The sequence below is a fragment of the Mesoplodon mirus genome (genome assembly GCF_964341445.2).
Source record: "Mesoplodon mirus genome assembly, chromosome: X".
Classification (NCBI taxonomy): Eukaryota; Metazoa; Chordata; class Mammalia; order Artiodactyla; family Ziphiidae; genus Mesoplodon; species Mesoplodon mirus.
The window spans coordinates 23,028,971-23,052,091 of NC_138981.1; the positions used below are offsets into that span (position 1 = coordinate 23,028,971).

At 39.8% G+C, this 23,121-nt stretch overlaps 1 protein-coding gene across 2 annotated transcripts in view; it reads left to right on the plus strand.

Annotated features, from left to right (window-relative positions):
• The window catches only part of POLA1 (DNA polymerase alpha 1, catalytic subunit), a 296,255-nt gene that overhangs the window by 178,882 nt on the left and 94,252 nt on the right, over positions 1 to 23,121 (plus strand). For both annotated transcript variants that reach the window (XM_082610580.1, XM_082610579.1), the window contains exon 35: positions 15,875 to 15,991. In XM_082610580.1, coding sequence (XP_082466706.1) covers positions 15,875 to 15,991 — 117 coding nt within the window. The remainder of the gene's footprint in view (positions 1 to 15,874; positions 15,992 to 23,121) is intronic.

Sequence of the window (23,121 nt, forward strand, 5' to 3'; positions counted from 1 at the left end):
GCTTCTTTATTGGCCTCCTGCAAAGGAAGGGCTTTTGGATTCTCACCAGCAACCTAGCCTGAGGGAAGCTAGAGTGTTCAGCCATCCAAATTGCCCTGGATATCATAAAGTTTAATTGCATCAGTTTAAAATTGAAAGAACATTTCTTCAGCTCCTGCAGTGTGTTACACATTACTTCAGACCCCGGGGGTTCAAAGCTGGATGATAGGATCCTCTCCCTTGGGGGCTGAGGGACTGGCCTGCGGATCCCCTTGTGTCCCCCTTTCTTCTTCCTCTTCCCTTCTTTCCTCCATCCTCAAAATACCCTTAATCTTTTATGTTGGCATATCTGGGCCTCCAGCACTTAGAGCCATGCTCGCTGTCTTGCTCTCCAGGTCTCCCAGATGAAAATATCCATTCCCCCAGAGATACAATTGAAATGATGTTTTACATACAGGTCCAGCATGTTGTTTGCCCTTAAGAAGTGTTCGTTTTAATTATTTGATATTAAATTTAATTCATACAAATGTATAAAAAATTCAGCTCTCTTGGGGCTGGGGGAGAGGGGGGTGTTTTCTCTTTAAAAGTCACTTCAAATACTCTTTTGGTCATGATGTTCCTGGTGAGGGCAGCCAGGATGGAAGCTGGGCTGGATGAAGGACAGATCCTTTCTGCTTAGGGAATCAGTTTGCCAGACACGTAAAAGGCTGTATCTCCACTCCAGGTACCTGTACCCACATCCTTCTGAGATCATTGCTGCTCCTGTGATGCAGTAAATGTAGCAGTAGAGTTGAGAGTCTTCCTCCTTTCATGTTGGCATGGAAAATGCCTCAGGTATTTGACTACCTTGATGCTGGAGGCTTTTGTGTGATCGGTAACTGTGTGTCTGGTTTGTGGCTGGTTAGTGAAGTATCTCAGACCTTCTTTCCTCCACAAAATTTATAAAAACCCATTCTGTTGCAAAGGGCTTTCCTTCCTCAATGGTACTTCGGAGTCCCACATGTGGAAATGTCAATCTCTCTGCTGGCTTCTAATATACAAGGCCTTCTGAGCATGTTCCCAGGGAAGGAGTGTTGATTAGGTAGACTTCTCTGGTTTTAGTTAATTAATGGCCTACTCCAGCTCCATTTCCTGCTTTCCTGGAGGAACACTCAGTGACTGTACTTATGCAGCAAAGTCAAATTCGTTAGTTTTATTATATGAAACGTCAGATGAAGAGCTGAAGAGAATCTTTTCCCAGTAGCATCTCCTAAGCTCCAGAATGGAATCAGAAATAGGGCAGTGGAGTAGTGCATGGACAGGCCTGCCTAAGATCATCTCAGCATCCATGTGAGGCACGTCAGGCTTGCTGCAGATGGGTGAGACATGAAAACAGATTCAGGGGCTAGTTAGAAGATTCAGAGACCAAGGTCAGGAGAGCTGGGGAGCTGAATCTAAAGAAGTTTTCTTTGAACCTGTTTCTGTAACACACGAAAACAGCTGCTAAGGTGGACAATATTTTCTTCAGAGGTTTTGTCTTTATGCTTCTTGCAGTTTAGAAATTGTAGGCCCTGGGAATATATATATTCAAATCCTTAGTAATCTAAGTATTCAGAAGGGCATAGAGTATTTTGGGCTTTGAGAAGGCAAATGTCAGGATTAGCAGCTGATTTTTTTTAAGGATAGATAGATTTTTTTTTCCCTTTCTTCCATCGTGCTAGCACTCTATCTCAGCCTGGCTTCTGTGTTTTACAACTTGATAGAGTATGCCATTTAGCCTCATGATTTATACATATTAAGCCTTATTTGTATAAATACATGCCCACTTATCACAGCCACACCATTGAGGACTTAGTAAAACACAGATTGCTAGATGCCACCCCAAGAGTGTCTGATTCTAGATCTAGGGTGGGGCCTGAAAATTTGCTTCTCTGACATGTTCCCAAGTGATGCTGATGCTGCCGGTTCAGGGACCACTTTGAGAACCACTACTCTAGATATTCACTGAGGTTTACTACTCAGCCAGGAGTAGTTTGCAAGAAAACAATAACAACATGAAATGCTAACTTAATAATGGTGGCGTAGTGAGATTTAGTTAAGAGGAAATACTTTCTGTGATAGGAATTTGTGTGTATTGTCCTAACCTCACTTATGGATAAGTCATGAAGACTTATGGGGATCCTCATGTTTGTTTTTTAAAATTATGTCACAGAATTAGAGGAGTCTCTTGCTAGAACAGACCTTAACACCATCTAGCTAGAGGCAGAGACAGGAGAAGTGATTGGTTAAGAAGACTGTATTAGGGAAGGGAGCTTTTAAGAGAACTAATTCCCCCAATATAAAAGGAACCATGTTAGTATTTAGTCAACATTTAAAATGTTAAAATTAAACTCAGCCCCAAAGTTCATTTTAGGCCTTCTGAGCCAAAGATCTATAGTGATTTTAATATAATTTTTTCCAGTTGCAGAGATCCTTTGATGGCTTAGTTTTTGGGTCCACAGCCCTAGGTTCTTGGGAAATCTGATACCAGAGGCAGCCCAAAGACAATTTTGCCAAATACCAAGTTTTCAAAGAATTAGCTACTGTAATTAGACAAGGAAAAGAAACAGTACAAATTGGAAGGGGACGAGGTAAATTATCCTTATTTACAGATCCGTGCAAACCCTGAAAACCTAACGAAATCAACCAGAAATCTAACACAGACAGAAAGAAGTTAGGAGGAGTTCCCTGGTGGGGATTCCAGGCTTTCACTGCCGAGGCCCAGGTTCAGTTCCTGGTCAGGGAACTGAGAATCCCCCAAGCCGCGTGGCACGGCCAAAAAAAAAAAAAAAAAATCAATAAAGTCACTAGTTAAAAATTAATATTAAAATATCATAGCTTTGATCTACACCAACAACAATCAGAAAATATAATGGAAGAACTAAATACCATTTATAGTAATGACTAAGAAGATTAAATACCTAGTAATAAAGTTAACAAGAAATGTGAGATATATATAGATATAAAGTAAACTTTAAAATGCTAATGAAGGTCTTAAAAGAAGACTTGAGTAAATGGAAAAGTATATCCTATTCTTGGCTAAGACTCTTCAACAGTTTAGGATCATTCTCTTTTAAGTTTATCCATAAATTTAAAGCTTCCTCCATTTAAAAAAATTGCAGGAAAATTCCTACAAAGAAGATGACCTGCCAGTTATTAAAAATTTTAGGAGTTTAGGGTAATTAAAGTCTTTTGGTGCTCTCCTGATTTTGATGGAGCCAATAGAGAAAGTGCAGAGATATATCTAAAAGTTGCATTTAGTATTACATAAAGAGGTGGTCCATATCAGTAGGGAATAGTCAATCTTGAAAAAAAAAAAAAAACAGTTGTATTTCTTCCTTGCTCCCTACACTAAAACAAATTCCAAATGCCTCAAAAACGTCTTAGAAGATGAAACTATAAAAGTAACGGATATTTTTAATAATCTTGGAGTTGGGAAGACTTTTTGAAACAACACAAAAATCAGGCTCCAAAGAGGAAAACTATCAATAAATTTGACTACAAATTAAAAAATTAAAATTTCTGCAGGGCAGAAGTTACATATACACACACAGACACACCCCATAAAGTCAAAAGAGAAATGATGAACGAGGGAAAATATAGCTGCCCATGTAGCAAATAAAGGGCGAATTTCCTTCACATATAAAGCAGTCTTGCAAATCAAGGAGAAAAAGACCAACAACCTAGCAGAAAAATCAGTTGGTAAAGGACAGGAACAAGCAGTTCATAGAGGAAGAAATACAAATGGCTTATAAACATAGGTAGAGATGTTCAAGGTCACTCTTAAGTTCAGATGTCCAAACGAATACCATTTTTCACCTATCTGAATGACAGAGATCCAAAAGTTAGATAGTAGGTAGCACTATCAATAGGAAAGGGTGCGGGGAAAGGAGTGCTCGAATCCACTGTTGGTCAGTGTGGAAACTGGTACACCCTATTTGGACCACAGCTTGGTGACATCTTTCAAAATTTTAAATGAATATACCTTTTGACTCAGCAATTCCAATTTGGGTATCTCTCCTTACAGATATGCAGGACTTGCAGATGTTGTCAAAGGTACTGTACAAGAATATTCCTTGCAACATTACTGGTAATAGTAAGAGACCAAAAACAACCTAATTGTTGGTCAAAAGAGGACTGGTTTATTGAATTATTATAATCATACGAGAGAATTCTGTGCCGCCATTAATAAGAACACTGATGGTCTATCTATGCTTAGAGGGTATAATTTCCTCTACTTTTTTTTTTTTTTTTTGCATTACGCGGGCCTCTCACTGTTGTGGCCTCTCCCGTTGCGGAGCACAGGCTCTGGACGCGCAGGCCCAGCGGCCATGGCTCACGGGCCCAGCCGCTCCGCGGCATGTGGGATCCTCCCGGACAGGGGCACGAACCCGCGTCCCCTGCATCGGCAGGGCGGACTCTCAACCACTGCGCCACCAGGGAAGCCCCTCCTCTACTTTTAAGTGGAGAAAAGCAAGATTTAGCACAGTGTATATGATACATTTCTTGTATTTTTAAAAACAAGGGGAGAGAGAGTTGTAGTGTAATAGATTTTACTTAACCCATTATATTCAAATTATTTCAATCTAATGAATATTTAAAATATCAATTGGATACTTTATATTGCCTCTTTTGGACTAAGTCTTTGAAATTAGCTGTATACTTTACACTTAGAGCACAGCTCAATTTGGACTGGCCATGTTTCAAGTACTCAGGAACCATGTATGGCTCTTGGCTCATGCACTAAGCAGAGTAGGTACAGAGAGCAAAGAACACTGGACTAGAAGTTCAGAGACCCAGGTGGCCCTGCAGCTTATTGCTGTGACAGTGTACAAGGAGTTTACTTTTTCACGGGCCTCATTTTCTTCAGATAGAATGTGAAGGATTAGACTAGAGCTCTAAAGTTCCTTCCAACTTTAAATTTTAGGGTTCAAATATATTTCATATTACTTGTCAAAGTCAAAAATGGAGCTGCACTTGCTTTCAGAGACACGATTTTCACCAGCACTCCTAAAATTCTGTGTTCCTAAGTGAAGCACACTTCATATCGTAGGGACTGTATTGTCAGCGCTAGAGTAAGGGTTTATTGGTTTGTTTAAGGGAAGAATGTTACTAAGCTACATACATGTTATAAACCAGGTAGGAATTGGTCAGTTCTTCTAATAGAATTACGTCCAGTATGAGGCTTTGCTAAGAATTCTAATGGCACATGGAGAACTTCGAAAGAGTAAAAGAGGGAATCACATCAATAGTATCTAAAGAAAGAGTAAACGTTGAAGGAGAAAGAGTTGAGAGGGCGGAGTTTTTTAATACAGTTCTGTTTATAAACTTCATTCTTCCGAAGATAATAACCAGTAGTTCCCTTAGAACAGTAGAGAATGAGAATCACACAGACAGTGAATCTCAACCAAAGCTACACATTGGAATCACTTGGGGAACTTTTTAAAATCCTGATGCCCATTCTGTACCCCAGACTGGTGGTTCCCAAAGCATGGTCCTGGGACCAGCAGCAGCAGTAGTATCTCCTGGGAGCTTGTTAGAGATGCACATTCCCAGGCACCCCCCCAAGACCGACTGAGTCAGAAACTCTGGGATGGCGCCCAGCAATCTGTTTGTAATGTTCCCCTAGTGATTCCACTCTGCAGCCAGAGTTGAGAATTCTAGAGCAAGCAGAATTCAGGGCAGGGATAGCAGGTGGGTTTCATTCTGAGTACCAGTTTTCATCCTATATCGCCTGTGGGGATGGAGTTGGAGATGGAATGCAGTCCACCTGCTTGGTATGGTATTTGCCATTCTTGATTTGGGAAATTTATTGGCTTTATAGAGGGTTGGATGTTGCAATTCACAAATAGAAGTCAAGAAGCATCCTATCCAGTTGAGGAAAAAAGGAGGAGAAAAGGGAAAAAACCCACGGGAACCACAAAAGCCATAGAGGCTACAAAAGGTTGGGACAGGAGGGAACAAGTATACTAAGTAAAATATTATAATTGAAGGAATTCCAGATAGATTCTAAAATATTTCATTTATAAATAAGGGTTTCTTAAAGAAGTTCAAGTGTCATGATGATTTTAGGCCCACTTTATGATCTGTCGTCAAGTCTATTTGATCAAAAAATACAGCTTGTTGAACCCTTTATCATTTGGCATTGAAGAATCCATTTCCTCTTAACATTTGGGCTTTAGGTAGGAATGCGCTTAATTTAGGTATGGTAAATTCAGAATGAACTAAGCCAGAAAATAAAATATATTTCCCAAGTATAAAGAGGTTGTCACTGACTAAGAAGGAGTTAACGTGTCACATTCTTTTGATTTTTACTTCTCAGGAGAAATCACAGTATCTGTAATTTCAGAGGCATATTCTGAAGAATGTTATATTGTGATCTCTCTAAGCTGAATCTTAGAAATCTATCTGGGAGTTTTCAGACCTGACAAAATAAGAATGGACCCATTATAGTATCACGTTCATTTGATTTTTCAAAAGTCAGGAGGACTGTATATGCAGATCATTTGAGAGACTGCTTTTGCTCTGCCTTGTAATAAGCAGATGGAGGAAAGCAGGCTGGGCTGTGTTGAGAGTGCATCTGGTGCTTCTTGTTTTTCGCTATCTCGGCTGTATAACTTCTGTAAACCCTTTCTGTGTATTTTTCTTTTCTCATTCCCAAACATTACATTTTACATGGGAAAGTCATTTTGATAATTTCCAAAAAGCTAGGCGTTACAGCAGAATTTGTGCCTCTTAGAAAAAACTGCTCCTTTACTATAAAGTAGAACCTGCCTTTCATACCTAAGTAAAACAATTCTGATGTAACTTTCCTAATCGTCACATTTATTACAGAAAGGATGATAATACTATTTTCCAGACCATGTTTACAAAGAATATGATTTTGATTTCTGTATTAATTTCTGAGTACTGAGTTTCTGTTTTTAAATTGTTTTGTGAATTGGGCTCTCTGAGTATAAAGTGGCTTTCAGCACATGGGTGGTATTGTCAAACATCTTCCCCAGATAGCAAACACATGCATTTCAACAGCTTTTTGGATAGAACCACAGTTAACAATTTCTTTACAGGAAAAAATGTATTTTTTTTAAATATCATTATTTTCTCATCTTACGTTCTGGCATTTAAATTATGAAACTTCATCTCGCCTTGTAGACTTACCTTGTATTGCCAAGAGGAAAGAAGTGGCTTTTCTGCAAAGCTAAATAGTTTTTACTTTATTGTCTGCTACTCAACAGCTGCTGATACCAGAAAAATGCCGTCTCATCATTGGGCCTGGGGTGTCCAAAAGAGGCAGGAAAAAAATGACTGTAGCTCCCTGTCTGCCCTGGCACTCTCCTCCTTTCTCTCCGTTTTCATTGCCGTGAAGAGCAGGAGAACAATATTCTGCAATTAAGGATTCCATTAAGTTGAAGAAAAGAGCAAATGGGGGATGTTTGTTCTCCAAGCTGAAAAAATTTGTCTGGGATGGGGGTGGATACTGGTAGTGGTATAGAGAGAGGTGGGTGGAGAGACGAAGTCAGGGCTGTTTGTTGAATATACTGTTAAGGACTGTTACCATCCTAATTAATCAAGTTAGAAATTACAGCTGTAGTCGGTTTCCCCCCAATTCTTGTTATCAATTTTCTTCTCTTTTGAGACAAAGCAAATATAAATTTTGTGTTCATTTGTCATTCGTTCTTTGACTTCAGCATCTCTGAAAATAACAATGTAGCACAAAAGCCCAGTATTTACCTAGTTGTAATGTGGGTTGCCATGGTGTTTTGCAAATTATTGCAATTATGTTCACCATGCGAGTCGCCCTTGGTAACTGGCGAAAAAACTGATAATCCTGTTTTGAACAAAAGGTCAAATTGCTGAATAGAAAGTCTTGATTAACTAAAAGATGTACAAAGTGGAATTATTTCCTACCATTCAGAAATAGTTCTTGATCGGGTTTGGGGGAGGGGGTGAGTAAGTACATCTGATTACTGAAGTACAAAGCATTGAAAGGATGTTGTCTTGAGCCTTTCATGTAGTCTTAATGGTGGCTTTTTTGTCAAATTTACCCATTTGCGGCATTGAAAGAGGCAGCTGCATTTAAGCTGGAGAGACGGTGCTTTTTCAAGAGTTCAGTGCATGGAAAGTTCTCAGCAGTATCTGCAGTTTACTAGTAGCCCCTGGTCTATTAAAACTGATGTGCCGCATTTGAGCCCATTGCTCTCAGTACTTGTGAACCCCTCTGCCTGATGATCTAATAAAGTGCTCTTACTGGACAATCTCTGATCAGCTACTTAAAAAGGAGCTTGGGGGAGGGGGCGGCAGGGAGAAGCCTCACAGGCAGTGAGACCTGGTGTATAGGCCAGAAGAGAGCCGCCAGGGGCTAAACCGAGAGGTCTGTCACGACGGTAATCTGTGCTGAGGTATTTGCCATGGGGTTGTGGGTTTTGTGCCCCAAATCCCTCTAAGCTGTGGTCACAGTTTTTTTTTTTTTCTGGAAAGAAATCTTTATTTTATTCCAAGTTGAATAAGAAAAGATTAGACATGTCGTTTTGAAATTTGGAAATCCACTTTTGTGGATTTGCTTCTTTGGTGATGGCATTCATAAAATACATGATCCTACATTTACGTAAAAGCAAAAGTTTCCCAGGTTACAGCCAAAGGTCAGATGGATTTCAACTCTTCCGAATCTGGCAGAGCGTTTGGGGGCGTATTTCGGAGCGGGGGGGGGGGGTCTCTTCTTTTTTTTTTTAATGGCCACCTGAAAAATCAATTCTCAAAACTTTTGAGAGTGTGTGAAAGTGGCATGAAAGCAAAGCAAACCTTAACAAGTTTGTGGGTTTACATTCTACATCACCTAGCAACCCCCTGGCTTAGCCAGATCTCTCGTCTACCCTTAGTTCTGTTTACAGACTATTCAGACGGTCCTTCGAAACCATGAAAGATATTCAGTTTCATTAGTACCATTCTCAAGGAGAAAATAATTAAAGTTAAATGAACAAACACTGCCTGGTGATGGTTTGAAGTCCATTCTGATTTTAAGATGCCCTTTGAGGCAACTGCATAGATAGTTCAGTTTGAACATTTGTTGTTCAGTACCCAAAGGTATATCACATTAAACCATGCCAATAAATAGCCTGGAAACAAACGAACAATAAAAATTACTTTTAGCTAGACTTGAGCAAAGAAAAGAAACTCTGCTAGTAATAAGTTTCTAGGCATGCCCTCCTGATTGAATTTTTTATTTGATCCCTACCCTGGACATCTAAGCTGATCCATTCGTACACTGAATAAAGACAGGGGAAGAGGCCTGAGGAACAAAGCACCTCTCTTTAAAACTGATTTATTACCTACCCTTGGAGGTCAAATCATATTCCATAGAAGGCTGTGTGCATTTTAGTGAGTAGCTTAATTTCATATAGGATTGTAATACTAATAATGCATGCCCTGCCACTTTCTATTTGGAAACTGCTTAGGTGCTTAAATCGACCTACTCTTGAAATTTCTGAGAGTAAAAAGAAATTTTTAAGAAAATGTTTTTTATGTGCCTTTTTTTCCCATAAGCCCATTCTCTGAAAAATCATTTTGGAAACAACCAAACACATGTTAAAGCTCAAAATATTTTTCAGATGTGTTAGTAATTCACTTATATTGAACACTCTTGGCAAAACTGTCTCTTCCCCCACCCCCCATTTCATAACAGTTTTCTGATTAAAAAACAATATACACTTGTAGAAAATTTACAAAATACAGAAACAGAAGAAACTACCTAGAGATAACCACGGATGGCTTTTTAGAGTATTTCCTTCCAGCCTTTTTTTCCGTGTACATATTGATGAAAGTAAGCCTTGAGTTTTAACTTTTGAAGTTTATTTGTTAGTATGTGTACATACCTAAGGTGATGTTTTTTCAAGAGCGAGAAGTTGAGAGGCCGGAGCCGTGTTGGAAGTAATGAACAATTTTTCTTAGAGGGCTCATCACTAAAATATTAATGTGAGCATCAGAGTAGCCATTTTTCCATCTCATTCCATTTGATTCTTTCTTTTTTCCTTGTTGAAATGACTATATGCCTTAACTGACACATCCGTTTATAACCATTCATGTTGGAAAGTCGGACATTCATCATGGTTGGAATATTACATCCCCAAGTCACTTGTAGCTTCACATAGGGGAAAAAAAAGAGTCTTTCATGAAAAGATTTGTAATACAATAGAGATTAATGGAATGTGGAGAGGAAAATGCTTTCAGTTCCTTGTGTAAAGTGAAAGCAGGGCGGCTCAGAAATCTTGTATTCTTACTATTTGTATTTTGTTAGATCTCTATCATCCACAGTACATGGCTGGGTTGCATGAGCTCTTTGTGCTTTGTTGACAATTGACAGACAAAGCAAAATTATTCCTGAAGCAAGGTACTGTGTACTTAGTTGTGACCTATTATAGCCTAAGAATGTAGCTTGCTTTTGAGTTGGATGAATAGGGAGAGTATTTTGTAGAATAGACTTGAATATACTAGGAGAGATTTTAGCTGCCCATACAGAAAGATACATGTCCTCCATTGAACTTTTTTCCCCCAAAATGTAATTTTCCGTATAAAGTCATTTCAAGTATATTTTCCCTGGTTGCTTGTACGGAGACAATTTTAACTGTTCTAGTATTGTCCTACAGTGGTAAAATAAAATTGCTGGTAATTGTTGGCTTTCTCTGCTCACAGTATAGCAGAAGATGGCTTGCATGGGGCTCTTTAATGTACCTCAGGTGCATCTTCTGATGCTCAGCTTCTGATTGCAAATTAAAATAACAAGGCTAGGGTATTGGATTTGATGCGAGGCAAAGCAGAACAACTTGCTAATTTATCCTGTAATATACAATTGCTGAGGTTGGAATTTTCCACTTGTAGTGCTCTTCTCTGTGTCTAAATGAGGACCACTGTTTGCATCTAACCTATCATAACAGTTTGGGAGTGCTCCATTATCTTTTCAGCAAACTGATGGCAGAGTCTGCTCCTTGCACAGATGATAAGATCAATAAGTTTCAAATAACTTGGATGAAATGACATGTGACTTGTTCACTTAAAGAGATGTCTTACTTGAAAAATCAATTTTAATAATATTTAAAATTCTTACATTGACCGACGAGGCACTTTCCACTTGTTTTGTTTGATAATTTTGTTAAAAATATTTTTGTATTAACTTTGGTGGATAGCTAGTTTATGTGTGTATCTTTCCTGATTTGCTCTTTCGTCTCCTACCCTGGCACCTCTCTGAGACTTGATAATCACTCTTTGACATGCCAGCATGCTGCAGTATAGAAGATTTAACTTTAAAAGCAAAATTATGTTCCTGTTAAAACTTCCCCTGGAGATCTTAGGAAAATTTTCTCCCAGTTTTGGGTGCAAATGTGGGTCAGAAAGCAATTTGTTTTTTGATATTTCTGGAAATCCCAAATCACAACATGTCATTCTTCAAAAGCAGCTGTGGGCCCATACTGTGCACTGTCTATAAGAAGACCCGTTTTACACGGGGGATAATTCTGTGACAGAAAAATGTGACTGCACGGGAACCCCAGAACATTTATAATAAATGGTTTTGGGTGAAAAGAGTGTCTGGTATTCTCAAAGTGCATATAGTTTGGGGAGAGGAGCAGTTAAGCAGTTAATGGCCATTATAGAAAAATAGTGATGATATGATGAACTCTGTAACAGCATGCATGCTGGCAGACCTCGCCCTGTAACCCCGTCGCCGCACTCCTGGAGAGCCATTACAGTTTAAATCATACGTCACTGCAGTACTGTGTTGTGTTGTCTCTTGAAAATCTCTGTGAATCCCAAAATAAAGCACTTCTGCATAGTTGTACTATTTTGCAATCAAATTGAGAAGCAGCTCCACCTAATCTTACGGGTTATCCCTAAGTTCTCCATTTTGGGATAACACCAGGCAGAAACTGACCAGGCTCTTTCCTGGTTAGAATAGTGCATTTTGAATAATGCATTGTCAGCTGTAAGTACAGCACTGACATTCCCCAGTACCGGAGGCATATGGAGGATAATAACAGTATTTGACATTTACTGAACATTTGTGCGGGCTTTCTTATAACAACTCTAATAGGGTAAACAACTCTAATAGGGTAAACATTATTACCTCCTGTTTTATAGACGAGGAAACTGAGGCTTAGAGAGAGGTTTGGCAACTTTATACAAAATTACCTATTAATAAATGGGAGGGGAGAGACCACACTCAAGTGCATAACCTTTTCATAACCTCAGCTCGGTTTTCTTGGTTGAGTGTGAATGCTTGTGCTTGCTATTGGGTGGGACACTACCAGATCCAAAGCGGGTCATTCCCTGAGGGCCTGACCATCCAGTTAGGGAGGTAAAATAAGATGGTTCCAGGAGAGTGCAAAGCAGAGTGTGCTCAGTGGCAGCTGGGCTAGAGGGAGAAGTTCCTGAGGGCTGGGAAAATTTTACGGGCGAGGAATAGAAGTGATGCTCAAGGAATGGGCATTTTAGGCAGAGGTTATACAGCATGAGCAGAGACAAGGAGTTGGCAATAGGCAAAAGTGGTGAGGACAACAGTGAGAAAACCAACGCTGTGGGGCGAAGAGCTGGCGTAAGAGAATGGTGAGAAAGGAGGAATGGGACCAAAGCACGTGTTCTTATCCTCTCTGGAAGGTATACCATTGGGGGATGGGAGTGGAGAGGCCTTGGGAAGCTACACTTGGCAAGTCTGTGCATTGGATGTGGGAGAGCATGGAGTCGGGGAAACCAGGCATGAGCTATCACAGTAGTTCAGTTTTGAGGTCTGGGCTTGAGTGAGGTTGGTGATAATGGGACTATAAGGCCAGCGGACAGATTTGGTAATTGATTGGAAATGGGAGAAAGACCCATCATATATTTGATTCAAGAGTATGAAAACTACTGTGAAGTTTTTTTCTCCTGTGAATTTTAGACCCTTTCCTTATTTTCCACAAATCTGCTCCTGTGCGTTTTTATTTTATGGCTTCTGTTTTATTCATTTTCTTCAAAAGATATTTTTGAATGCTTCCTGTGCACCACGTTTCCGGGTGTGGGTGATTTCTGTGTGTGCATCCTTCTAAAAATACAGATGTACGCAAATGAATAGCAGTTTGTGTTTAAGGTGCAGCTACCAAGAACCACCTCAGTTACAAGTGGAAATCGATCCCTTTTTAGCATGGGCAGACAGAAACCATTTTCATTGAGGCCTCAGAAATATAATTTAGCAATCAGAACCAATCAGCATTTGACACAATTTCATACACAGTGAGTTCAAGGAATTAGTGATGCTGAGACTAAAGCAACAGGTGATAGAGTTTTGCATGTTTTGGTAAAGGTTTGTTTTGCTATTGGACAGGCCAGCGTCACCTCTTTTGAACCCTCTACTTATAAACATGGTTAAAGTAGCCATCGGAAAACTTAATGACCGTATTACTCTTGGTTATGACAATTTGGCATTTACATGTGGTATTGCATAATAAAATGACATATTTGGATGGCAGACATCCTTAGAGTGGTTCTGGGGTTTTTTATTAAAAGCCTAACATTTTTATAGGTTGGATTTCCAAAGAACTACACATTATTAAATTTTTTTTCCTTCAACTGACTTGGCAGTGTACCTTTGGGCGGCATGTTATTTCCCAAATGGGAAATGAAAATAAGTTTAATTTTGTCCTTGTGAGTGATAATTCAAAGGGAATTTATACAACGTTAGTATTTTCTTTTGCTTTGTTTTTATCACCCATGAGAGGCAAAATGCACTGTGAGATCTTGTAACGTAAGATTTGCGCCATCATGGAATATTTTCAAAGACCTGGCATATTTATTTTTAACAGCTCAAATGTTCCTTGAAAGGTATATTTAGCACAGTCAGTCAATATTTGCTGGGGGAACAAAGGGTTAACCAAATGTACTTGACAAAACTGAGTGGAAGCAAAGCATATATTGAATATGATTAGGGCCTCTTTCCCCGATAGAAGAGTTTTATTTAAAATACGCCAAGACCAGAAGCTTAATTATCAAACTAAAACAAGAGGCGTAAAGAGTTACAGGCTCCTAATATTTTTTTGAGCCCCAGTTCCCTTCACACAGTTAGCAGCATGTTTCATTTCCATGCATAATAGCACTAGTTATTGTTGTCATTTGTAAAGGGAGGTTAACAGATAGTAAAGTACAAACAAACCCAAATAAGTCCGGAGTAGAGAGGTGACAAAGAAGAAGAGACCTCTTTAATGTTAACGATAACCGGTAGGAAGTCTAGACAAATTATATTATCTGTTTTCTATATGATTTGAAAGGACACTTAGTTAGTAACTCTGTCAGAGATAGAGTTGGGTGTTTGCTTTAGAAACAGGTGACGTGACAATTTAGCATCTCCCTGGTTGGCAGCTCACCTGGTGAGTCATGAAGTTGTGGTAAATTGATGGAATCAAGTTTCAAAAGCATCTGAAAAGAACTGTACCTTTTGACCATTATATTTTAAAAATTAAAAAATAATTTTAACTTCTGGGTTGTATTCAATAGGTACTTAATACTTTATTGTCTCAAAACATGGTAATTGACCTATATGGTTGCTTTTTAAAAATTTTTGTTAAGAATTGAATGAATTACAGCTATGGTTGTGAATATTAACTGATAGATATTCACAAGTGTGTAAAGCCTCAGGTAGCAAATAGTGTCACAAACCCAAATGAATGATGAACGGGTGGTTCAGTCCTGCATTTTTCATACATGGTTTCCTTGAATGCTAGTGTTTCCTTTATTAATGTGCCTAAATTGATACTTCAAGAAAAAACTAGTCTCATGTTTAGTTTTATAGGCTACATTTAAAATGTATTACCTGGGGCTTCCCTGGTGGTGCAGTGGTTGAGGGTCCGCCTGCCGATGCAGGGGACACGGGTTCGTGCCCCGGTCCGGGAAGATCCCACGTGCCGCGGAGCGGCTGGGCCCGTGAGCCATGGCCGCTGAGCCCGCGCCGCGCGTCCGGAGCCTGTGCTCCGCAACGGGAGAGGCCACAACAGTGAGAGGCCCGCGTACCGCAAAAAAAAAAAAAAAGAAGAAAGAAAATGTATTACCAGCTGCTGCTGTCAGCCCCACAATGCCTCTGTCTCCCCCATACCTAGAACAGGCTAAAGCAAAGTATCTTGTGTCTTTAATTCTGAGGAACCATCGATTGTGAGCTGCACTCTTAACAGCTTTTTTTGGAGGAAACATAAATACATGTCATTTGTAAAGGTGTCTGAGTTTCAGAAACATTAAAATGTGAATAAAACCGTGTCCTCAAATCAAGAAAATGTGGTAATAGGCCCTAGGAATTGGAACAAACAGTTGCCTATGACTCAGAACCACTGATTCTCTTTTCTAGTTCAGGGTCTTTTGGTATGGTAGTAGTTATATGTCTCAGATAGGTAGAACCTATGTGAATCCCTCCCTTCTCTGTGCTGTTTTAGTTGGTACCATGCAACTTGGTTCTTAAAGCCAGCCCATAGTGAATTGCTTTTAGGCTTTGTGTAAAGCTTTTAGACCTTGCTTTCCTATTTAGATTGTAATTTCCTGTAAACCCATCAGTTTACATTCTGCATGTAATCATACGAGTTTTTATTTGGAGGTTTTGATGTATTCGGTGGGGTTGGGGATTTCTTTTCAGTAAAGAAAATAATGTCTCGTGATTTTTTTTTTTTAACTTTATGAGTTTCCTAACTTTTATGTTTGGGGCATAGATCAAATTAACACGTCAGGAAAGAAGGGTAGAGAGCTATTTCAGAATCTCTAAGGAAGGTTTGAATGAAATGAGTCTACCTTGATCACAATGAGTCTATCTTGATCACGATAGGGTTTTTATTTGTATTAGTTGATGGCGGTGATAGGACTGAAGCATCCTTTGTCTCTCCAGGGCTGGTTGATTTGTGAGGAGCCAACATGTCGGAATCGAACTCGGCACCTTCCCCTTCAGTTCTCCCGAAATGGACCTCTTTGCCAAGTCTGCATGAAAGCTACACTTCGACCAGAGGTGACGGTCATATCATGCTCAAAAAGTGTGTGTGTGTGTCTGTGTGTGTCTGTGTGTGTTGGGGGGAGCTTGCTCCTCCCTTAGCTCTGGGAAGTCGATATTTGGTATATGCCCTGTGGTGACGCCCTGCACACATGTATTTAAGAAAATATCCAGACTTCAAAAAGATACATGCTTTATTTTTCACATCATGAACAGTATATATTTATATCTAAAAGAGAAGCTGACTAGTTCCCATATGGGTTACTCATATCTTTGGTTGCCACTTCTTAATTACAGAGTATAGAGAACTTTCCTTTGTAGAAACCGCTGTTACCTGTGGACTAGATCAGAACCCCTTTTGTAGGGGCCAGAAAACCTCCCAAACCTATACCATAAAGGGCTTATTTGATTTGTATGGGATTCCATTGTTTCTAAGTAGCAGCACAGAGGAGTAGTTCTCAAGCGTTTTCTCGTCCTTAGTACATACACCTGAGGGTTAAGGCAGTCTCTCGTTGGTGACTCCCATCTGGGGAGCACATAGTCTGGAAGCACCTTACTGGTAATTAAGATGCCTCCCCTCTGAGCATCATGGACCCAAGCAGCATTTCCCAAACTGTGCGGAGAGGAATGTTTGAAGGTCTTCCAGGCAAAGAGGGTTTTGTTATCAAGTACTTCTAGCCAACTCTGGGCTAGCCGAGGTTAAACAGGACTTATTGTAGATTGTCCTAGAACCTGTAAAATGATAATGTGAAGTCTGCCTCACCCATACAGGACTGTAATATGCCCCACTTTCCAAATTTATCTGGTCCAAGGATTTGTAAGGATCTGGGTGAGAAGAGAGTAAGAATAGGGAACTTGTTATTTACTTATTTTTTAACTCATAGGCCAGTTTTACAACCAGATTTTATCTTCAGATCTTTTCACTGAAAAGGGTTGATATACAGGGTAGTTTTAGAAAAATATTTTAAAGTTCTCATGGGTTTTTAATTTTAAGATAATATATCATTTCACAAAATTTAACAAGAAGTCAAGAACTACAAAGGGCTACCACCATTGTTGTGTATACCCTTGTTCTTTTGCATATCCATGTGTATTTTTTATGTGGTTTCAGTCATAATGAAGATACGCTTTTGTATCATGTTTGTCTTTTTCTGAGCATCTGTCTCTGTTGCTAGTTAATTTTCAGTACCAAAACTTTTAAACACAAATTTAACCATTCCTCTCATTGGACATTTTAGGCAATTTCACTATCCCTTTACTAGAAAATTGTGATGAATGTTTTCCTGCTTAAATTATTTATTATTTGAAATACTTCTTATCGACAGTACAGATCTAAGTGCATAAATACAATGTGGACATGATTCATGTTGCCACGTTACTTTCTTAATGGATTATCTCAACTTAAGTACCAGTTTTACCACTGCCTTTGCAGCATTTGGGCATTATCATTAATTTATTTTTAACTAATTTGATAGGTATAAAATGTTCCTTGCCTTATTTAGTATATCTTTGATAATTAGCACAGTAGAGTGTAGATTTTTTTAAAAATATGGAACACGTAAGTGAGAATTAGCTGTTACAGCAAATTCTTTTTACGTCAGTCTCATCCTAAGATTTGCATCAGCAGGTGCGAAAAGAAAGCAAAAGTATATATATTTAGTGTGACTCATCAATCCAGTTGTAGACTCCAGGGGAATCACCTTGCTTCATGAACCAATGCTGCCTTTGAGACGTTTTAAGCGTCTAGCTCATCAAGTCAAGTTCAGTGAAAACTGAATTACTTCTTAGAAAGTCAGCCGGTCTTAGGATTCCATTCCTGGTGAGAGAAAGTGAAAGGGAAGTGTACAGCTAGTAGATCGGTAACTTTCCAGTAAATGCTGATGATGTTACTGGTAGTGCCTTAATACATCAGGTTATCTTTTATTATTTATGACCCTTTTTTAAATGAGTGAACGAACACATGCATTTTGAAGTATTTTTTCCCTTCATTTTCTTGTCCTCAAGATGGGAGCATGTTAGGCAGGCATTTACCAAGGTTATCAACTACTCTTCCCAGGGAAAAGCTTTCCTAGCTTAGCTGCTCAGGCCATGTTGCTGCTCAGAACATGACCGTCTGGAATAACTGGAGGTTCAGAGCATCCTGGTTGGTGATACTGCTCCTCGCCATTCCTCACAGGGACCTTGACAGTGGGACTCAGCCCACTCTTCTGCAGTCCATTTTCAGTTGCTAGCGATGAGTGGGGAATCTCTTAATTCTATTTACGATGTTCCTGGGCTTTCCTAGTAGGAGGAAAAAGCTGCATCTTTTTAGAGATAGTCCCAAGGTAGCTCCAAAATCAGTAGTGCGATGGACAGCATCATTGTAATTACCACAGGGTTTTCCATAGGGTCTATTTTGCAGGATTATGCTTAACTGGGTCTTAAGTTCTGGGTTGCTGTGTCTCAGTCATACGTTACTTTCATTTAATAATAGTTTATTAAACACCTACTATATCCTAGGCACTTTGCTAGGGACTAGGGACATAGCAACGAACAGGACATTTCCTTATTTGTAAAAATAGTTTAGCATTACATGGATTATATAAAATTGATGTCTGTGGGCAAAAATAGGCATTTGTGAATATCCATATGGACAAAATCACCAGACTTTCCTAATGCTTGACTAGTGGGGACTTTAAATATGTTGTCAAGTTTGATGGTAAAGTACTTGCCTCTCACTGTGCCAGTCTCATCCTCACATGATAAATCTCTCATTTAGTCCTGCATTGCAATTGGCTTGAGTACTTTACAGAATTGACTTGGGGTATGAGAGCTGGCTCTTTTTCTGGCTCCTCGTGCCAGTGTTACAAGAAAGAAAGCTGGGACGGTTTTGTTCTCAGGGTTTTAGACAGGTCTCTCTTCTCAGATACCTTTAAAAAAAAAATCAGTTAAGTTTTTTCAGGTTCACGGCAATTTAACAGTATACAAATTGCTGATTATTAGGAATATACTGTCTGGCATCCTCTGCACATAGGAAGTACAGATAAATACAGGAATGAAAACTCCAATATGTGTGTAAGTTCCTAAGTGAATAGAACCCTTTTTCACACTGATGATAGAGACAAGACTTATCCAAGTTAGAGAATAATTATTTTAATATATATTTATTTTAAGGATGTGGTTTTTTACTTCTTAAGGTGGCCAAGTCTGTATGGCTGTGAGCTGAACCCCCAGGGGATCCTGTATTATGTAATTCACCAAAAATAAAGCGTTAGTTTGTTTTGGTTTTTCCTTAATAGAACTAAGATTTCAAACCAAGTTAAACTTTTCCTCACTAACATTGCCATACTTGAATCCATACTTGATAAGAAAACATTTACTTGTGGCGCTGTCGGGGGCAGGAGCACTGTGGCGGAGTTTAGTTTGTTCGAGAAAATTTCTTGAAGACCCCTCGTGAGGAAAGCACTGAAATGACTTCCAGTCCTACTGTGGGACACCCCTTGTGTTTCTCACATTATCCTCAGTTGTAAAATTGTTAAAATCTTTTGTAACGGAACGTCGGTACCATATAGGACTCTGGCCTTCAAGGGAGAAGGGAAATACTGAACTTGTGATCATTGTATGTTACAATTTCAAAATGGCTGTGGCTGACGGATTATTGATTCAAAAAGTAGGTTAGAGACAGTGCAGATGTTGCCAGGCTACGTGGGACAGTGTCTTGTTTCTGCCTAAGTTGAAAACATGAAGATAGTTGTGGTCTCTTAAGGCAGTAATCATAAGCTGTATAGGAAGAGAACCTTGGGACTATGATGGAAAGTCTTAAACATCTGTATCTAGTCATGGGTTACCCTCCAGTAGATGACGGGTTTTTACCACGAAGGGCCTTTTGGAGTTCTCTGCTCTGATTTTCCTGTGCTTGTTTTCTGATGCAGAGTTTGCTAGATTCTACATGCAGATTTGCTTACCCTGAGCAGATGCTAGCCTTCCTTTTCAATATACTACTTTTCATTTTTTAAAAAAGTATCGAGGTGAAATTCACACAACAAAATTAACCATCTTAAAGTGAATAATGCAGTGGCACTTAGTATTGCTACATTCACAGTGTTGTGTGATCACTACCTCTATCTAGTTCCAAAACATTTTCATTTTCCCAAAAGAAAACCCTGTACCTATTAAGCAGTCACGCCCCATTCCTCCCCTTCTTTCAGCCCCTGGAAACCACTAATCTGCTTTCTGTCTCTATGGATTTACCTAGATTGGATATTTTATATAAATGGAACCATACAGTGTGTGACATTGTGTGTCTGGCTTTGTTTCTAGGTTCATCCATGTTGTAACCTGTGGCAGTGCTTCATTCCTTTTTATGGCCAAATAATAGTCCGTTGAATAGATATACCACAATGTATTCATCCATTTATCCGTTGATGGACACTTGGGTTGCTTCATTCAACATACTTTTAAAGTTTATTTTATTTTCATTAGCTAGATAGGTCTTACGTTTGGCCTAAATTTGTGTCCTGTGCCTCCCTCGTTGGTCCTAGTTCAGTTGAATGGTACTACACAAAGCTAGACTGATCCTTCCTCTGTTCTTGCCTTCAGTAAGCACCTACTCTCTGCCTGTTTTCTGAGAACCTTTTAGGTATTTGAAGATAGCTGTCTTCCTAAGCTTTCCCCTGCTAGGCCAAGTATTCCTAGGTCTTCAATCATTTCTTTAGTGCTTTGCTTTCAGAAAAGTTGCATGCAGCACTTGGTGAGCTCTCACTAGCACTAGTATGGAGCAGAATAAACCTGCCACTGCCAACTTTTCTAGGTAGTAACGTTTCTTTGAAGTCTTTTGAGGGTTGCGTTAACTTTCTTGGTATCCATATTCACAGCATTGATTCAATTTGAGTGTTTCATATGCTCAAACAGATAATAATTTCTTGACACATACAATTGCTAAGCCATGCCTTATCAGGTTTTCTGAGACCAAAGTGCTTTATTTTTACCTAATGTAAGACTCCGTTAGTACTATATTAGTTTCCTAGGGCTGCTGTAATGAAGTACCTCAAACTGAGTGGCTTAAAACAACAGAAATTTCCTGTTTCATGGTTCTGGAAGCTAGCTAGAAGTCTGATATACAGGCACCGTAGGGAACTCTCCCTCTGAAACCTGTAAGGGAAAATCATTCCTTGCCTCTTCTAGCTTCTGGTAATCCCTGGCGTTCTTTTGCCTGTAAATATGTCACTGCAGTCTCTGCTACCACAGTCACGTGGCCTCCTCCCAGTGTGTCTCTGTTCTTCTTATAAGGACACCAGTCATACTGGATTAGGGCCCACTGTAATCCAGTATGACCTCACCTTAACTTGATTTTCTCTGCCAAGACCTTATTTCCAAATAAGGCCACATTCACAGGTGCTGGGGGTGAGGACCTCAACATATCTTTTTAGGGACATAATTCAACTCATAACAGATAAGAAGTGTACTGAGCTGAGGAAAATGGAGACCAAAAGTAACAGTGGCTTAAACAGAATAGACATTTAATTCACTACCTAAGAAACATGAATTTTTTTATCGTGTGACAGAAAGCCAGGTGTGGATTGCTATAGATATGGCTCAACAGTGTCATCAGCAGTGCCGGGCTTCCACCCTCAAGGTCACAGTGTGGTCCAAGGTGACTGCACAAGCTCCTTCAAGCCATCACAGGCTACAAGACAAGAGAAAAGGTTGAAGGGTCAAAAGGATGCACTTCCCAGCCAAGTCAGTTCTTCAAGCAGCCTTCCCAGAACTCCCACCCAACACTCCGTACATTTCATGGACCAGAAATTAGTCACATGGAGATAATAGCTTATTTTGTTACTAAAAAAAAAAAAAAAAAAGAGTAGACTGAGTATTGGGGGCCAACCAGCACTCTCTGCGGCAGAGACCTTCCAGTGAACCCTGTGAAATCTCCCTTTGCTGTGCTCAGCCCATCACTGTCCCATTGTGGATATTTTGGATCCTGGTTCTGCCGTGCACCCAGCTTTTTGGCTTCTACAGATCTGATGCTGTGATTAGCCTTCCCTCTTTTATCTTCTCCAAAATATCGATTAAAATGTTGAAGTGCATTTCTGCCTATTCCAGTGGCTCGATGCCTTCTTCCAAGTGGATGCTGCTCCATTCTAATCAGCACCCTTTGTGGAGGATTGTTCTACCGGTTGCTAATTAACTTTGCTTCTAGCTTATCATTCTCTGCGAGGGGTTTCTCCCAAGGGGACAACCACAATGTTGCTGATCAGATGCTGATGGTCTCATGGTTTCATAACTGTTTTGGCCCCTGGAACGTGAAATCATAGGGTCCATCTCCTTCAATAATCTGGTGTTCTAAGCAGCATATTTAAGAATGTGCTTGCATGTATTCATTCTGCCCCCAGAAGCCAGTTGCTTAAGGAGAGGGCTCATATAATTTTTTTTAAATGTGGTTTTGGTAATTGGCCAGGAGAGAGTGTAAGATTCCATGTAATGACCCTAGCCAAAGAGTCCAGACTAAGTGAGGGAGTGATGAGACAGGGTCATAGTAATAAATCATGGAATGTGATATGATTTGCTGATAAATATTAACTAATTAGAACTACAGAAATAATTATTAAAACGTGGACCTAAAAGAAACAAGAGATGACCTAATATTGAAAATTATGTACAGAGTTTCTAATCACCCATAGTGGAAAAGTGGAAAATCACAAACCAGAAGACATAGACCCTGCCTTTCATAGGCCTCTCTTCTTGTGGAGAAGGTAAGGAAGTACAAACTTGCAATGCTCCAATGACCAGAGGAGAAAGAGGCGGCCACAGCTTTGTGATTGGCCCTCCCTACTCAGTGAGGTAGGAAAGGGGAGATGAGGAGTCGTCACTGGACTAGAGCAGTGGTTCTCAGCTGGGGCGATTTTGCTTCCCAGGGGATATTTTGGTTGTCACAACTTGTTTGGGGGGGGGGGTTTGGTGATACTGGCATCTAGTGGGTAGAGACCAGGGATGCTGCTAAGCCTCCTACAGTGCACAGGACAGCCTCTCAATAAAGAATGATCCAGCCCCAAATATCAGTAGTGCCGAGGCTGAGAACCCCTGGACCTAGAGCAAGCATGGTTCTAGCCCACATGCCCTGGGAGTGGAATTGGAAGGCCGATGGAAAAGGACACGTTTTGGAGAGGAGC